Source organism: Empidonax traillii, unplaced genomic scaffold (genome assembly GCF_003031625.1).
Source record: "Empidonax traillii isolate 1590-97213 ecotype Southwest subspecies unplaced genomic scaffold, ASM303162v1 scaffold425:size1421777, whole genome shotgun sequence".
Lineage (NCBI taxonomy): Eukaryota > Metazoa > Chordata > Aves > Passeriformes > Tyrannidae > Empidonax > Empidonax traillii.
In genome coordinates, this window is record NW_020955618.1 from 488696 (window position 1) to 505581 (window position 16886).

Below are 16886 nucleotides of genomic sequence, written 5' to 3' on the forward strand. Positions count from 1 at the left end.
TTTATTTTCCATTCATTAGGATATTTTAATTTCCCATTTTTAGGTCATAAGTCTTTATTGTATAATATTCATTTTGTTGTTGGAAAAATTCAGAAATAACAGCTACAGTTTTTAAAAGGTACTTTTACCAAGTACCAAGGTCAGATTTCTGTATTTGTTTACCTTGTTTCCCAGCTAAGTATTCCCTCTCCACAACATTCTGTCTGCTATGCAAAAATATACCTGGTTACAATATATGAATGACTTAATGCCCTCCTTGTGTATGCGTGAGTAGTTGTATTTTTTAAAAACAAAATATCAAGTTGGCAAAATCAATTTTGATTCCAGGCAGGAAATTTCAGTGGAGGGCGGTGACGGTGTATCTGTTTTTAGGTGTGCACGTTGGCATGCCTCTGTAGCTATCCTGTCATTTCAGATCCTCCTGTTTTAGGGCTGTGTGCTTCCCTGTCCCACAGTTATGTTGAAAGAGATCTAATTCAAAGCTATTTGAAGTTCCTGAGGATCCTAAGTACCAGTGTCTGTTTGACTATATCACTTCTATGCAACTCACATTTAAAACCAAGGGTGTGGATATTAAGACTTGCAGTGTTAAGGATATGAAGACATGAGAGTTATATAGAGGTACGAAGAGGGACTGGCATTTGGTGAGATTTTTCCCCTCATGTTTCCTGATCCCTAACCCTGTTAAGCAACATCCAAATACACAATGCTGAGGCAGCATTCCCGGGCAGGGATGATTTCTGTTCTTCTCCACAGATGCTTTCACCTGAGCTGGTGCTGCTTTGATGTCCACAGGCATGCAGCCTGTTCCCAGTCAGCAAGCCATTAAAGCTGACCCATCACCTCTCATCCAGCCAGCCCTTAGCAGTGCTGTAAGAAGCAAAACTGTTGCGCAGCCTGTGACTTGGAGAACGGGTGATTAGTGAAAGAACAGCAGTGGGGAAGACTGCCAGGGCCAGGGAGCAATAAAAGGCAGGAAACTTTGTCCCATCCTACTTAATATCCCCACATTTTAAAATTCCCCTGCTTTATCATATCTGCTGTCTCCCCTAGACATGCTTAGCACTGAATTTTATCTTTGCTATTTAGCGCTGTTGTGGAACTTAGTTGCTCCTGCCAGCAACTAAGCACCACACAGTTACTTCAGCTGTCCCAGCTGTGTCCCCTTGCAACTCCAACACCCAGCCTGCTCGCTGGTGGGATGGCATGAGGAGCAGAAAAGAACTTGACTTGCGCTACTCAGCAATAACGAAAACTTCCATGTGTTATCATCACTGTTTTCAGCACAAATCCAAAACAAAACCCCATACCAGCTACTCTGAAGAACATTAACTTTACCCAATTCAAAACCAGCACAAGCACACAGACGTTAGCTGGCTACACGTGAGGAATAAACTAAATGTAAATAACATCTACCCTCTTCACGTTCCTCACCCAGAGACTGGAAAGGACCTCTAAAAATATATTCTTAAACTAAAAATATTTGCACATGAAATTCTAACATCCACTACAGTTACCTGTGGACTATTTTCATAGGCTTAACTGGAGTTTTATAGCAAAATATGCCACATTTGTTCAAGAAAACCTTCCTCTACGCCTCAGTGTGCTACAGAACTCTTTATAGGACTTGCAATACTGAAAAGAAATTCTGTATTATGTCCAGGAAGTATACAATTAGGCTGGTAAGTATACAACCACATGTTCATACCTTTTTGTCCTTCTCCTCAGATGTTTCTTACTGCTTTTCTTACTTGCCCTAGCCCAGCAAATATATGTAGATCCCTTATGTCAATGGGATGCTTGTTAAAATTAAGCAATGCACACACATGCTTGTCAAAATCAACTCAGTAGCTTTGTAGACTTCTCAGGCTTTTGGCTTCCTTCTGGAGTAACACTGACATCCTTATATCACTGTTTTTTTAAACATTTTCAAAAATATAAAAACTTACAAAGCAAAAATATTAGCGATATTAGTAATTGCTATTATTTATTGTAAAGATTAATGATTTCCAAAGTGTATTGAACTTTGTCAATACTTATCAGCTTGCAGAGAAATGCCTCATATTGAAAATATTTCGATTTTTTTTCTCAGGCTAATTGAAAATTTTTTTACATATATATATATTTGAGGAAATTCTTTATGTAGAAGTCTTGATTTTGTTTTCAGTGAATATGTAACTGATGTAAATATTACTTGTCCTATGTCCTGTTACAGTTGTGTCCTGCTATCATTCCCAACTCTATCAGTCTATCTATAAATCATTTATCATTCTTCCCTTTGTGTGTTAATATTATTTCAAATTTGAGAGTAAAATGAAACTGTCATTTCAAATATCAATATACTCATATCTTTGTGGTGGTCTCATTTTGTTCTTATTTATTAGAGCAGAATGCATTAAAAATTGCTTGATGAAGGATTGCAGACAAGTCTGTGATTTTAAAGAATGGATTGTTAGGCTTTTCTGTGACTTTATTAGTCTCCTAAACTGGCCAGATTTATATAACGTCTGTTAACAGGACCATTAAGTAATCCACGTAGACTTGAAGTTATTAGCAGAGCCCTTTATAGTCACCACATGAATTAAAAATACATTTCTGGGGATCATATTCAACCACATTGATGTGAGAAATTTCTTCAGAATTAAAAAAAAAATATATAATTAGACTTAACACCTCACTGATTTCCTTTGGCATGGCAAACAGGAAATCATCCAAAAGTTACTGAACATTGTCAGATCCATTTTATTAACCTTATTAAAAGATTAATAAGTTTGATTATGATAAGTGCTGACTTACCATAGAGAGGGTATGTCAAAGAAAAAGAGATCCTTGTTGCTGAAATAGTTCTCTGAAAATCTCAAAACTACTGGAGAAAACAAATCAAAACTCTCTTTTGTGTGAAAAATTGTGAGAATTATGGAGGTTTGTAGGTGGATTAGGCTGCAAATTAAATTAAATTAATGCCGGGGTACAATGCATTGCAGAAGGAGATTGGTAAGGCTACCTTTTTTGACCACAGTTGGTACTTGTTCTCTGGAAAGCACTGTTGAGTCATTAAGTTGTGCAGAAAAATATAAATGTGTAAATATATAGATGTCATGTATACATAAACAAAATACAACATATGCATATATTTATATATTTATTTAAATGCATGAAATGTTTCAAGGAACCTAAAATGTGGACTAATGCCTGTAGTCAATGTGAAATGAATAATTAAATAAATCATATTAACTGAGTTCAGCTACAGCAGATTCTCTTTTCTATTGTCATTGGTACTTCACTTCTAGGAAAAGGAGGATTTTAAATTTAATCATCTGACCTTAAAGTTTCTATAGAGACTGTATTTTGTGTTTAAAAATTAGTTATCAAATTCATTTTGAGACTGTCATTTTTCCAGCAAAATGCAAATGAAGCCTGTGATAAAAGAATCTATCTGCTAAAAGGATTGCTTTGCTAAAGCCAAGGTCATTGGCAAACAGCACCACAAAACTTGAGGGACAGGCAAAAATATGATGACCTGATACCCAGACAAGAAATATAAAAAGTGTCATGAGGAAGTGTATGTTTCTGAGAGCATCTTGTGCTTCATTAAAATGAAAGCAGTAAGAAAACAGACTCTTAGCAGTTCAATACACTTCTACTGCTTATTTTTTTATGTCTCCTTTTTTATTCTGAGTCTTCAGAAGGGCTTCAGCAGTGTAGACACTCACTTCTTGGCAATCTGTTAGTGGCAGACAGTCTTATTCAATGAGCTGTATAGGAGTTCATTCAAAAAATGTAGTGAATTAGCATATCTTTCTGGTTGCCCTTTGCACACACTCTAAAATAAAAATTTGGATCTCCTGACAAAAGCTCCATGAGATCATACAGTTTGATTTATGTATCAATAAAATTAGGTATTCATTATTACCTCTTCTAAGCTTTTAGGGTTCACTTGGGTCATTCTCCTTGATCAGAGAGTTAAAAGACAGTTGGCCCTTTCCTATACCCTGGTGGATCCATGATTATCCAAGGTGGGGGACTATGGGACAAAATGTCCTGGATAGTCCTGATCTGAACTTGTGATACTGAACTCTCCCATCTAGATTCCAGGAGCCCAGCTTTAAGAAAGAGCAGCAAGTAATGGAAATTACAGCACAGACTGGAAGTGCCTAGCAGTAGAGTCCATGATTTTTAAAGCTTTCCTCTTCAGCTCACTTTCTTGTAACAAGACCAACTTATTGTAATTTCATGTCCCTGGGAATGGAGGCTTTAGCAAAAATGCTAAATGTAACCAGATTTGCCATAAAACAAGGGTTGGCAATATAATGAACTACTGCTTTGCTTCAAGCAAGCAAAGCAGAGAACACAACAGCAGTTGCTTAAACTGGACTATTAATCTTTAAAATTGTTCCTTTGTGCAGGTAGGAGCCTTCTAGCTAGTCTCAAAAGGACTTATTTTTCTTGTCAGAAATTTCAACATTCAAGTGAGTTTTCAAAAGTCTTTATGGTGCTTTTTAATGTCGTCAGAATCTGGGACAAACTCTTAAATTCAGGACCCACTCTCTCATGCATTTATTTCCAGCATAGCATTTGTCTCCTTATGTAGCAAGAGATGTTATGGTATTCTCATAGTTGAGACAGAGAGACATCTGAAATTAAGGAAAATATTAAAATTAACCATACTATTGTTACGACATTATTTTCTTGGTTATGCCTTTTTCCCCATGCTTTGTCTTTGCTCTTAACCACTGTGAACAAAATATGGTTATTTGGATAATAACAGTTAAATCCTGTTTTGGCTAGAGGCTACATTGCATCTGCTCCTCATAAGGGACTATGTGAGCTTTTGGCACAAAATGTGTCTCCTATTTGCATGCATTTCCTAGTAACATTAGAACGAAAACCCCAAGAAAGGGCCAGTTTTGCAAGATTTTTAACATTAGCATAACCATGGTACAAAAGTCAGAGGGCTATAAAAGGATTAATAGCTTTAGTATGATCAAGCCAGTCAGGTCCATTATAACTGTAGAAATCCAGTCTCCACCAACATTGCAAGAGTCTTCTCATTTTCCCTAACCAGTGTATTTGTTGAATGCTTACAGGCTGCAAACATGGTGAGGTACTCAGGCACACGAGTCTGATCCTTTCTGCTTTAATAATAAAAATATAAAATAGTGGGAAGAGTTTTCCATAGTTGTTTGAGACAGCTTATGTCTGAGGGAAGGTATGTTGGCATCAAAATTTAATTTAGTGATATTTCAAGTCTATGCATGACTCCATAGGGATGTCACCTTAAAAACAACAGAAAAGAAAAAATAATAAAAAAAAATTGGTTAGAATTTTTTTTTACTCAGACTTGAAATTGTTTTATGTTATAAACTCCTTTCTCAAGTGCTCAGTTTATAAACCTGTAGGATAGAATTTTTCATGGCCCATAATTGTAGTATTTTCCCATTGTTGTATACTAAGACTTTTCAAGCTTTTTTAACCTTTCGTGGTTCTCTGCCCTGAGAAGCTTTCCTACAGTGTTTGTGCTGTGGGCTGTATATGGCCTGCCAGTAATGTTTCTAATTCTTCACTATTACAGTTACATTTCAATCTCATCTCCTTTCTTCATTTCAGTCAAAATCTGATATGGCTTGAGTGAGGGACACACCAATCTGCACAGACCCTTGTTTTGTACAAACCCTTGTCATATTCCCAGTCTTCAAAACTCAAAGCAGTGCTCGCAGTTTGGCATCACTCCAAATCTGTGTTGTTTCATACCTCTGGATCATCGAGAGGGAATAGCTGAGAGCAGTTTTCAAACTAAGTGCTCAACTTAATCACATGTCAAAGACTCCATTGGAACAAAACAGCTTTTCTGGGCTGTCATGAATTCTTTGTGTTCGTGTTGAGCTTCCTATGGCAAGTGATAAGTAAGACTCATATTGATCCAATCACCCTGTCTCATGCCATTTTTTCCTTGGGGCTTGGAACCTTTTTCTGCCCCACCACGTAACTTCTCTGGACTCTTTCTCAGACAGAGAAAGTGTCACAAAAGGGAGGTAGACCAGATTAAGGTGTAACGCATGGAGCTGGGATTTGAGCATGGATCAGATCTCATCTTTATGGGCAACAAGTCTCAGAAAACAGTCTCTTGCTTTTTCTTATTATTTGCTCTTGTGACTAATACTAACATGTGACGAACGTTGAAGGTGGATAGGAAGGGGAACTCCAATCTAGAGGCTTTCCTTTTACCCTTAGTCCTGGAGGGGAATGATGCTCCCTCCCTTCCCCCTACCCATGGCCCCCAGAGAGACCACAGGACAACAGCAGCAAGCAGGGAGAGCAGGCAGAGAGAGAACTTAATTGTTCTGGTCACTGTTTAAATAGCTCTTGGGGGGATTACAGTGTAACTAGTGGAGAGTCCAGGAGGTCTTACAAACCAACCAATTACAAGAAAGGGTTAACAACCAGTAGGGAGACTTTCAGGTATCTCTCAGGACATTCCAAAGTATAAATAAAGACTGAGAATCCTGGGAAGAAGAAAGATGAGTTTACACAAGTTACAAAAACCATTTTGGAAGCATGTTCACTTTAACAACATTAAAACTTCTGTATTCTTTTATATACTGCAACACTAACACTGCATGAAGAAGACAGCAGTATGCTTCTCTTGTTGACTTCTTGCCTTCTGACTTCTTAAAGACATTCCACTGTATTCCACTTTGCTAGCAAGTTTGGTAAATCTAATTTTAATATTGCATGTTTTGCAAGACAGGATACAGATCCCTGAGCATATGACAAATTAAACAATGGAGGGAAAGTATTTTAATCATTTAGGTAGATCGTCTTCCTACTTTTGCAAATAAATGTCCAGAAGTTATTTTGTTCACTTTTTAAAAATAAGATAAAATCTGATGACATTATCTATAGCCCAAGGAATAAAAGTAGCAAAAGAAATATAAATAGAAGCCAGTACTGCTTAATTTGTATAATATTTTTTTCACATTATACATGTTGAGAGTGGCCTGTAGCCAAATGGATAACAAGTGCTGTAGTGTAGATAGATTGGGAAGACAATAGAGTAAATCAACGTAACTTTCCAACGGTAATTATGCTTGATATAGAAATCTTTTCCTGTAGTCATGATCTGATGTCATGTTTAGAGGATTTGCTCTGTTTGTAAACCTCTAATCTCAATAAGTGGGAATCATGAACCTCTAATTCCACCACCCAAAATTACTTTGCCTCTGTACCTCTCAATCACTCTCAGGCCATGATGCTGGGGTTGCCTGTTTCTGAAGGTCCTATTACTGCAAGTTTTCTCTTTAAGTGCTAATTAATTTAGATGTATTACATAGTTTCTTTGGTTTAGTGTACATTGGGTTTGCTACCACAGGAGTGAATTTGCTATGTCTAGTCTGACATCCAGTTCAGACAGCTGAATAGTCCTAATAGAATCAACCTATAAACTTCAACTTAAGAATGCTCTTCATATCATTTGTTCACCACAGTGCTCATGATGAGGTCAAGATATTGACTGAATTATATCTTGAGCAGCCTTGAATCAGCAGGGTTCATTGTTTTATCCCATTTGCAGGAATGCCACAATTATTGAGTGGGCTACCTTTGACCTATAGCTCATGGGGTAAGTAAAAGCCATCTGTGTAACACTGAGGCAAGAGTTTAAATTAAAAATAAACAGGAAAAAAAAAAGAGTTAAGAGTCAATATTCAAAAATAATCATCTCAGTCAAGGTAATATGGGAGCTAATGGAAATGGGGAATGGCCATGGACTTCTTCAGTATTATCTGCCCAGGCCCTGAAAACCTGTTCATTTAGAAGTAGTGAGAGGAGATGGAATGTATGACTTGCTTTCTTGTGAAGGAAAAAAGTGCTTTTCCTCCATCCTACTCAAAACACTTACAGTTTTTTTACAGTTTTCCTAAGACTATACTTTTCAGATACTAACAGGGAATGAAAGAAATGTAAAATAGCATGTCATGAAGCAGAAACATACAGTGAAAAAAAAAAAAATTTGCAGTGGTAATCATGTCACAACATAGTATCTGTTTGGTATATAAGGTAGTCTTGGTGCATCGGGTTTTTTCCCTGGAGCTTTAATGTCTTTTTTTTTTTTCTTTAAAACTGTTGATTTCAGTTAGTCTTAGTTTCTCATTAATTTTTTATTTTGCTGTTGTTGACACTGTGCTTAAAGTATACACAAATAAATGGAACATCAGCCTTGCTATTGCTCTTTAGTTTTATAATAAACTGTGTTATGCTATGATCTCTTAAAATTTATCCAGATTCACCACCTAAGAATTGAAGCAGAAAATCACAGAATTATTTAGGTCAGAAGGGACCTTCAAAGATCACCTAGACAGCCTCTCCATCTTGGGTGGGGACATCTTTTACCAGATCAGGTTGCTCAAAGTCCTGCCCAATAGAAAATGTCCATTTGAAACCAAATGTAGAAAATAAGCAGATATAATGAAATTAAACATTATCTCCAAGCACTTAGAAACAGTATTACTGGGACTTACAGGGATTACATCTCACCTAAGAGAAAGTACCTGCCACAGCAATGATTTCCAATAATGATCAAAATTAATCCTTGGGCTGACAGCCAACACAAATCCTGTACATAGTTTAAAAGCTTAAATAGACAGTTAAGTGGGACTCTGCCTTAGAAGAAGTGTGATTACAGAGCTGATCCTATACTCAGGAGTGAACTTTGAACAGATTGGACTATTGTTTTAGTGCTGGCTGAATAAAGGAAGGAATAGGAAACAAGGCTTCCCTTTCCCTGTATCACCTCCAAAAGTCCCACAGGATTTTCCTGGAAGTCCTGTTGTCTGTGTTCTGCCCCCTCTTTGTTTATGGCATTTGTCTGAGAGGTTACCAGCTGAGGAGGTATAATTTATCTGCTGAGGCATGGAGATAAAGCCAAGCTATATGCTCAGAAGACAGCAATTTTCCATCCATGGTTGAAATTTAACTGTTAAATGAATCCCAACTAGATTAGTCAGATAGGCTACTTGGTTTCTTTTGTAAAGAGTTTGAAACTGAGTCCCTTGCTATGAAGCAGCAGCATTTTTTTAATAAATAAGCAGTTTACATTGCATCATCTACTGAAGATTAAATATTTTATTCACATTTGCTTAATGTTTGCTTGTGAAATTGGAAGATAACAAGTGATCTATTGAAAAACTTCAAGCACCTGAATGTATTTTCTTAACTTAAACATAGACTGAAAATGAGCCATTTGGGCAGTAGCTTTTCCACCATTCTCAGGGTTCCCAAGCTGTGAATTCACAAATACTGAAACACTCTCAGAAGTTCACTGATTTTAAAACCTGTACACCCTGTCAAAGAGTCTTGAATTTTCTATTTCTTTGTAAATTACTATAAAGATACAGGTTAATTTCCTTAATGCCTGGTGCATTTGACTCACTTTATGCATTAAGAATCTCCAAGAGTTAGAGAGGAGCATGTTTCAGCTGTCAAAAAAAAAAAAAATTGATTTTTTTTTTTGGTCAGACTTTCTTTTATTGATTGGCAGCTTAACATTTATCAGCTAGAACAGTTTATGGGTACCATTTTGTGAACTGATATTTTAGAGGTCAAGCTAATGCACCAAGTAGTTTTGTTTGCATTTCTAAAACTGATCTTTGCTTGGCCATCGTTATCTCCTTTTACCTGCTTTCACAGCTCAGAATGTAATACACACAGTAAAAAGCAACTATGAAAATCTCTTCTTACAGCATTTATTCATAACTTCTGAACATTAATTTAAAAAAAAAAAAAAAAAAAAAACCACGAAGTGCGGTGATGACATCTCTTTGGAGTTTTTTGCTGCTTCCTTTCTACTTGAATCCAGCAACCTTGAAATATGAACATGACTATCTAGTTAAGTATCTCTAAACATACCCATCAAGTCAAGCATTTTGTTTTAATCACTCCAAGAACCAAACATAACAGTATTCCAGAAATGAAAAGTTTTATTAATAAGCTGTTTCTACTAATCACATGACAAATCCTTACATTTTAAATGCATCAGCAACATTTATCAAGCTGTTTCCCTATGTAAATTTGCCGTTTTTTGGTGTCGTGTGCTGTGAACTAGCCAAGCACAAACACTGAAATAGAGTATAACATTAAAAACTCAAAGACAAAAAAATATGAAAGGGATTAAAAAACTCTCAAAAGCAAAGCAAGCCATGGACATCATGGACACCAATGCCATGGACATCACAATTTATTCCCACAGCTGTGATAATGAAGCATTACCTTGCAATACTTAATATACAGTAACCCATTAATCTGTATTCCTACTCAACAAAGAGCGGCTGAAATACATGAGGGTGAATATGTGTGCGCTGCCTGACAACTGGCATTTCTTAGACCTGATAATTGTTAAAAACACGTGATAACAGTGAGCAATCTCTGGTCTTGTGGTACAAAGAAAGCGTCAGTTGTTTCCTATGACTCCATATATAAAATTATATTTTCATTAAACTGAGCTGTCTGTTAGCATCTGATTTCACAGGTGGTTTTCAGGTTGCAGCTGAAAATTTTCTAAACTAGTATCAAGGATGGACATGCAAAGTCAAAAGACAAATGCCTCATCAACTGGAGATAATGTTCCAGCAAGTCTACATTTAAAGGGTAAAACAGAAGATTACAAAGGCACATTTCTTACTGCTAACTAGCAGCACCATACACTGGGTGAAGGTAGTTTTCAGGTGAGGCCAGAACAGAGACAATTAACAGAAGAGAACAATTCTGCAACTGGAATCTGCACCAAACAGCCCTTTGGTCAGGGTGAAAGTAAGACAGACTGACAGGACAGATTTTTGGCGTGGGATGCAAAGGGCAAATCAGTGTCATGACAGTGCTGACAAGAGGATATATATGTAAGCCAGTGGTATTTTGTGGGCATCTGGATGACAATTTTACACACATTTTTTGCAGCTGTCTTGGAGTTGAGGATAGGAAACATGGAAACATAAATCGGAATCAATTATTTAATTATCAATGTAACTCAACTCTCATTTATCTCCAGTGAGGAGTAGTGGTTTGTTCTGGAGATTTTTTTGCATTTAAATGCCATCCGTTCAACTTCAGTGTATTTTGCCTAAGCAGAACCTAAAGACGTAAATCTGTTGTTAATTCAAGTGAATTTTCCTGTTTGTATTTCATAAACAGGCTGTTAGAAAATCCTAGTACACTAATATGTTTGCCATTTTCATTGCTCCAAGTGGAAGTGGGATGAAGTTTATTAAAATGCACAGACATTATACAGGCTGTGTGGGTCACAGTGCAGCCAGTACGCATTAGAGTAGATTTAATATCTGATCAGGAAGATGATTTGAATGAAGAAAAGTTATTGCTTTTATTTTAAACCCAGATCTGTTTCCAGTAGCAGATTTCTTCACTGAACTGAGAAGGTAGTAATCTGGATGATGGGCAGAGGGGAGAGAAGAGAGGAGGGTGCTTGAATGGAGGCATCTTTTCATTTGAATCTTTAGCAACTGGAACAACCTAGCTGCCTGTGGTCCTACTTAAAATAATAGATATGATTTATAGATAATATTTTAAATAAATATGATTGAAGTTTGATTTAGATTGTTTCCAGAACCATAGGGTAAAACTGTCTCTGTGGCCTGTTAAAAAAAATTAGTCCTTAAGTGACATTCTAGTCAAGTAACAACAAAATTTACTTTTCAGGCTATAAGTCCATGGAAACATAGGCTATGCACTGTGTTTTGTACAGTATCTGGCACTGTGTTTTGTACAGTATCTGGCATGACAGTTCTTCTACCAGGCATGAACTCCTCTGTGTAGCTGCAATATAATCACTGTATGTTTGCAATTTCCTCTCTCCACTCTAACATCCTACTTTCATGTTAAAATTACTGGCATGAGGGTTAAGGCAAATTAGTTACCTTGTTGTCCTTATAATGATTGAAAAGATCTTTTATTTCCCCTTTCTTTACCTTAAAGAAAGTAAAGAAAGTCAGAGGTTTTCACACTTTTTCCCTCCCTCTCCTAGGAAACGGATCTCATGACCTTTAACATCTCAATGCACCGCTCTTGGTGGCGGGAACATGGACCTGGCTGCATACGAAGGGTGGTTCGTCCTTCTGCCCCTGGTGTCCTAGAGGATTACTCCTACGTCTCCGTGACAGGCTGCATCATTGATTTCCAGTACCTAGAGGTCATTCACAGTGCTATCCAGATACTCCTCTCTGTAAGTTCACGTTTCTTTTTGCACTGGGATTCCGTCAGTCCTTTCGCATGCAGCCGCTGTTGCGTGTCCTAGAAGGGGGATGTAGTAGCTGATGTATAGCAGCACAGATTTGTGATTGTACTTTGAATTAGAGAATTATATACATGCTGTTAAAATATGCACTGCTCTTTTCTTTTCCCATATCTTGTCAAGCTCAGTACAGACATAGTCCCCATTCTGGCCTCTGCTGGGACAGGTGAAAATTAACTCGAGTTCTTGACTCTTGTTCATTAAGACGTGTACAGCAAAGGAGAGCAGACTTGACCAAAATTAATTTGCCTAAATCTTTCTGAAGTTCACAGTCAATGATGGCATTTATTCAACCCTGAATGTAAATATATTTTACATGATACATGGCTAAGTTTCTTCCCAAAGTGAGAAATGGATGTAATACTTCAAAAAGGTCAGAGAAATATTAGGAATTAAAGTACACATTCATATGTTATTTGCTCCTTCTTGGAACTCTGTGTTATCAGAAGACTCTGCTTCCATGGTCCACAATTGTTGCAACGCAAAACAAAAAATGCAAGAAGTTGTTATAAAAAGCCTGCAGTGCAGGGAAGTGCTGGGGCATATGTTGCTTTGGGAGCAAAAGCCAAAGTCTTTCCTCAATCTGTTGTGCTTGTGATTAACAAGTTGTTTGCCATGAGCTGTGTGTGATCTCCTAGGTGGTAGGAAACAGCTCTTTCTCTACAGAGCTGTGTGTAGTACATTGCAACTGGCTAAACTCAAGTGATTGCACGTAGGATCGATCACCCCAGTTACCCAGACCTATTCTGAGAACTTAGATGTTTGTGAATTGAAAACATAAGTGCTCATCCTAACCATGGCTACTAGTGCTTGTGGAAAAAGAGATGAAGTCTACAGTCCACACCTACTAGTCAAAAACTACATCTGAGCAATCAGAAAGGATAGATATTCCTGGTCTGTTCAGTACTTCAAGCTGTTTTACTAACTGACTGATAAGTATTGCCACTTGCAAAGTCAAAAGGATCTTCAAAATAAATCTCACTCATTAGTTTAAAATTATTTTAAAATTTTAATTTTTACATTTTTTCAAGATAAGGACATTTCTCTTTCAAAAGAAAAAAGAAATCAGTATATGTGCTTATGTCTGTTATCCTGTCCAACTGTCTGGAAGTTCAAGATAATTTCTCTGCAGTACTACATGCCTTTTGTAAGATATCAAGTGCTTTTTCTGTACCACTACTTTTAATCAAACTTGGATAAACTTGTACATCTGTGATTAATGAAATTCCACTTGAAAATCCAGGTCTGAATTAGTGCACTTGGTTTACACATCACTGACATCACATCTGCCTATACAAGAATGTGTCTGCTCCTGGACTACCAGCTTCCCAGGCATCAGTGACTCACAAACACCTACACAAGCCTTCTCCTGACTGCCCTTCAGTCAGGCAGCAGAAGACTTTGAGTCAGGATCTTTTCCAGTGAAGACAAAATTACTTGTTTTGCAACCCAACCCTGTGTATGCCAACATAAATCATAAAGTTTCTGTGAAAGTGTGCCTTCCAGATGAACTTTGCACACTGTATCTGCGAAGATTTAACTGAATGCTTCTTCCTTACTTTTGTGGGGGCTTGATACTGAAAGCAGGTTGCTTCTCCCTTGAGTTCCTCATTTGCAGCAACTTTTCCTGGCAATGCACTGTTGTTCGCTCTGCATCAGTGAGTCTGCAGAAGGGAAATTGAAGTGTCATTAGTTTAAAAGGAGAACAGAAATATTTTAAATACTCCCTCACTTCTATAAGAAAAGATGTGTTATCTTAAAAATTTTTTCTAGCATTTTTATGATTATGAACAAATTGAGTGTTTGGTGGAAGTAGAGCTGGTTGTTGAAATCAGGAACTGTTTTCTTCTGCAATAAATGGTGCAGTAGAGTTCTGGTTTAATGACAGGAACATAAATACTGCCATTATAACAGTAGAATAAACCTGATTAATATATACAAACTAAGAGAAATATTAAAATTTGAAAAGTGTAGAAATTATGTAGTAATTATAAATCATAAGAAGTAACTGGCCTTCCCTTTCTGAAGGAGTGACCGATTGCCATTCTGGATACAATTCATTGCAAATTCAAAATGCGCCAGGAACTTATAAGGCATGACTGTGAATTAAATAGTTGCCAATTTCAGATACTGCTTTAGCTGATATACACAGTATTAAAATTAAAATACTGTACACAAAGGAAGGTTTTCCTCCAGTTTCACTGCCTTGCTATCCCATCTGTGACATGTTATGATGAACATACCATGAGTCTGTATTTCAGTTTCCATTCTGAATTGTAACTTAGGCTTGTTTCATTTACTGTCACACAGGACAGAAGTCACCACCTAGATTAATAAATTTATTTCACTTTCCTCCCATTTTCTGAGCACTGCTGACCTGAGGAAGTTCATATCCATTTTGGATACGTAACTGCTTTCCTAATTGGGGTACCGATATCAACTGTTAGTTAAAAGGTCATTTCAGTTGTCTTTTCAAGGTAATGAAGGACTGTAGTTCAGAAGATCATTCTTTTTTTCTTTTTTTCTTTTTTTTCTAGTAGTTAGTTCCAAAAGCAGCCTATTCCTCTTTGGATCTTACAACCTACTTAATTTTCATAACATTTTTATGTAGCAGTAGTCACATAACAAACCATTTTACAGTGTAACAAAAAACTTTATTGGCATAACAAATCATTTTATCATGCTAACCCTTGTCCAAATGACTGGGAATGTGAACACTTCCATTTGGTAGGGAATTATAGCCTCTGTAAGAAGAAATCCCTCCAGGGGTAAATATTGGATACCTGTCGAGATGCATAACTCACTAGTAGCATTTTTGAAAGGTGACTTCTTTTTTTTTTTTTTTTAAACTGGTAGAAAGATTTTTGTATGCACAGAATGCTGCAGCTGTGACTACATTAGACCCTGCTGCAGGGAATAGGCTTGGCTTTCATTTTTTTAACTCTAACACTGTAAAGCTCTTTTTGTATCTGCTTTATAGTTGTTTCTAAAAAAAAAATCTTTTATTGGTGGAACAGTAACTTTGTATCTCATCCTGATTCTGGGTGGCTGTTTAAGTGATCAGGAGTTGAAGATGTTAAACATTTCTTTAAGTTAGGGGAGACTGGTTTTCACTATACTGTAAATCCAGGCAAAGACGTGATACAGGGAGATTAGGAGTATTGAATTTTTCCATGGTGAAGTAAAAAGCATTAAGCATACCTGCCTAGGGTAAAGTTATCAGTGGGGAATAGCTTATCACATACACTACCAAGCACAAAACATAGCCAGAAAAATATATTATTTTCTGCAGAATGTAATGAAGTTGTAATATCACAAGTAAAAGAAAAAACACTTCTGGCACCCAAATTCGTAACTGGATAGCGTGATCACCATGAGTCTGCATGATATTCTTGCAAGATGAATAGACTTCATCTGTACGCATAAATTAATCATGCCAAGGGAGCTGGATACTGAGGCCAACAGGGTCAGAACAACTCATGTTTCTGATGATGGTCACAGCCTCCAAATCATGCTGGTGCTTTCAAGCCATCCAGTGGGAATAATCCCTGTGATTGTTCACTTGATTAAAACTGTGAGTGGGAACTGTGAGGGGAGAGTGGTGGCTAGAGCAGGCCAACCTCTCACATGTAATGACATGGGTTACAGCATGACAGTGCCAGGAATGCTCCCAAACATTTCTTCCTCAAAGTGGACTGAGGCAGGATTTTGGCAGGGAGCAGATAGATGGTCTATTTACCCACAAGGTTGTCGAAGAACATATTATTTTTTAAATCTCTGCCAGAGAAACATACCCCTACCTTTTTGATATGGTAGACAAAGGTATGTTTTCACATGACATCAAGTTGTTACAGTGACATTTATGGCACCAATAGAGATGGTGTTGGGTTTCCATGCAGGGGTGTTCTGTTCTATTAAACTCTTCCATGATCCTAATGGAGGAATGTATGAGCACCTCTAGCCCTATAATAAGGGCTATTGTTCTTCCACCTTCTTTTCAGATGAAGAATGGGACATGTAGCTAGACTGTCAGGATAAGGATAAGGATTTAGCTTCTGAGCTGTTTCTGAATGTTCTTTCACTCTTGGACGTGTACCCTCTTGATGTGCAGACAATTCAAAGATGAAAACACCTTGAACTTGGGGCACAAATCTTCAAGGACTGAGGTGTTCTTTATTTAATGGGGGAATTAATTTCATTTATATTTGGCCTTGAGAGAAAGTTCTGTCTTTTGCTTAAATGGTGAAATGAAGATGCTAGCAAAAGTAACAGAGCTGCTGATTATGTTTTTATTCTGAAACTCTTTCTCTGGTACTGTAGAGACCACTGAGGCCAAAATCATCAAAGAATTCTAAGATAAAGAATTTAGCCTTCATTCAGTACTGGTTGCACTTGCTCTGGTACAGGAATGTATCTGGTATGAATGCAGCATTGTGACAGTGCAGAGGCAGTTCACATCACTGTGTAGTAGCTGGAGGAAAACAACTCTAATATCTGTATCTAACTATGATTCTGTGTGCAAAAGATGACAAAGCCACATATAACTGCTCACTGTCTTCCAGGACTTGTATTAGACAATAAGAGCATATTT

At 37.1% G+C, this 16886-nt stretch overlaps 1 protein-coding gene across 2 annotated transcripts in view; it reads left to right on the forward strand.

Annotated features, from left to right (window-relative positions):
• Positions 1-16886, forward strand: part of NKAIN3 (sodium/potassium transporting ATPase interacting 3) — a 345000-nt gene that overhangs the window by 250100 nt on the left and 78014 nt on the right. For both annotated transcript variants that reach the window (XM_027894327.1, XM_027894328.1), the window contains exon 4: positions 12029-12226. In XM_027894327.1, coding sequence (XP_027750128.1) covers positions 12029-12226 — 198 coding nt within the window. The remainder of the gene's footprint in view (positions 1-12028; positions 12227-16886) is intronic.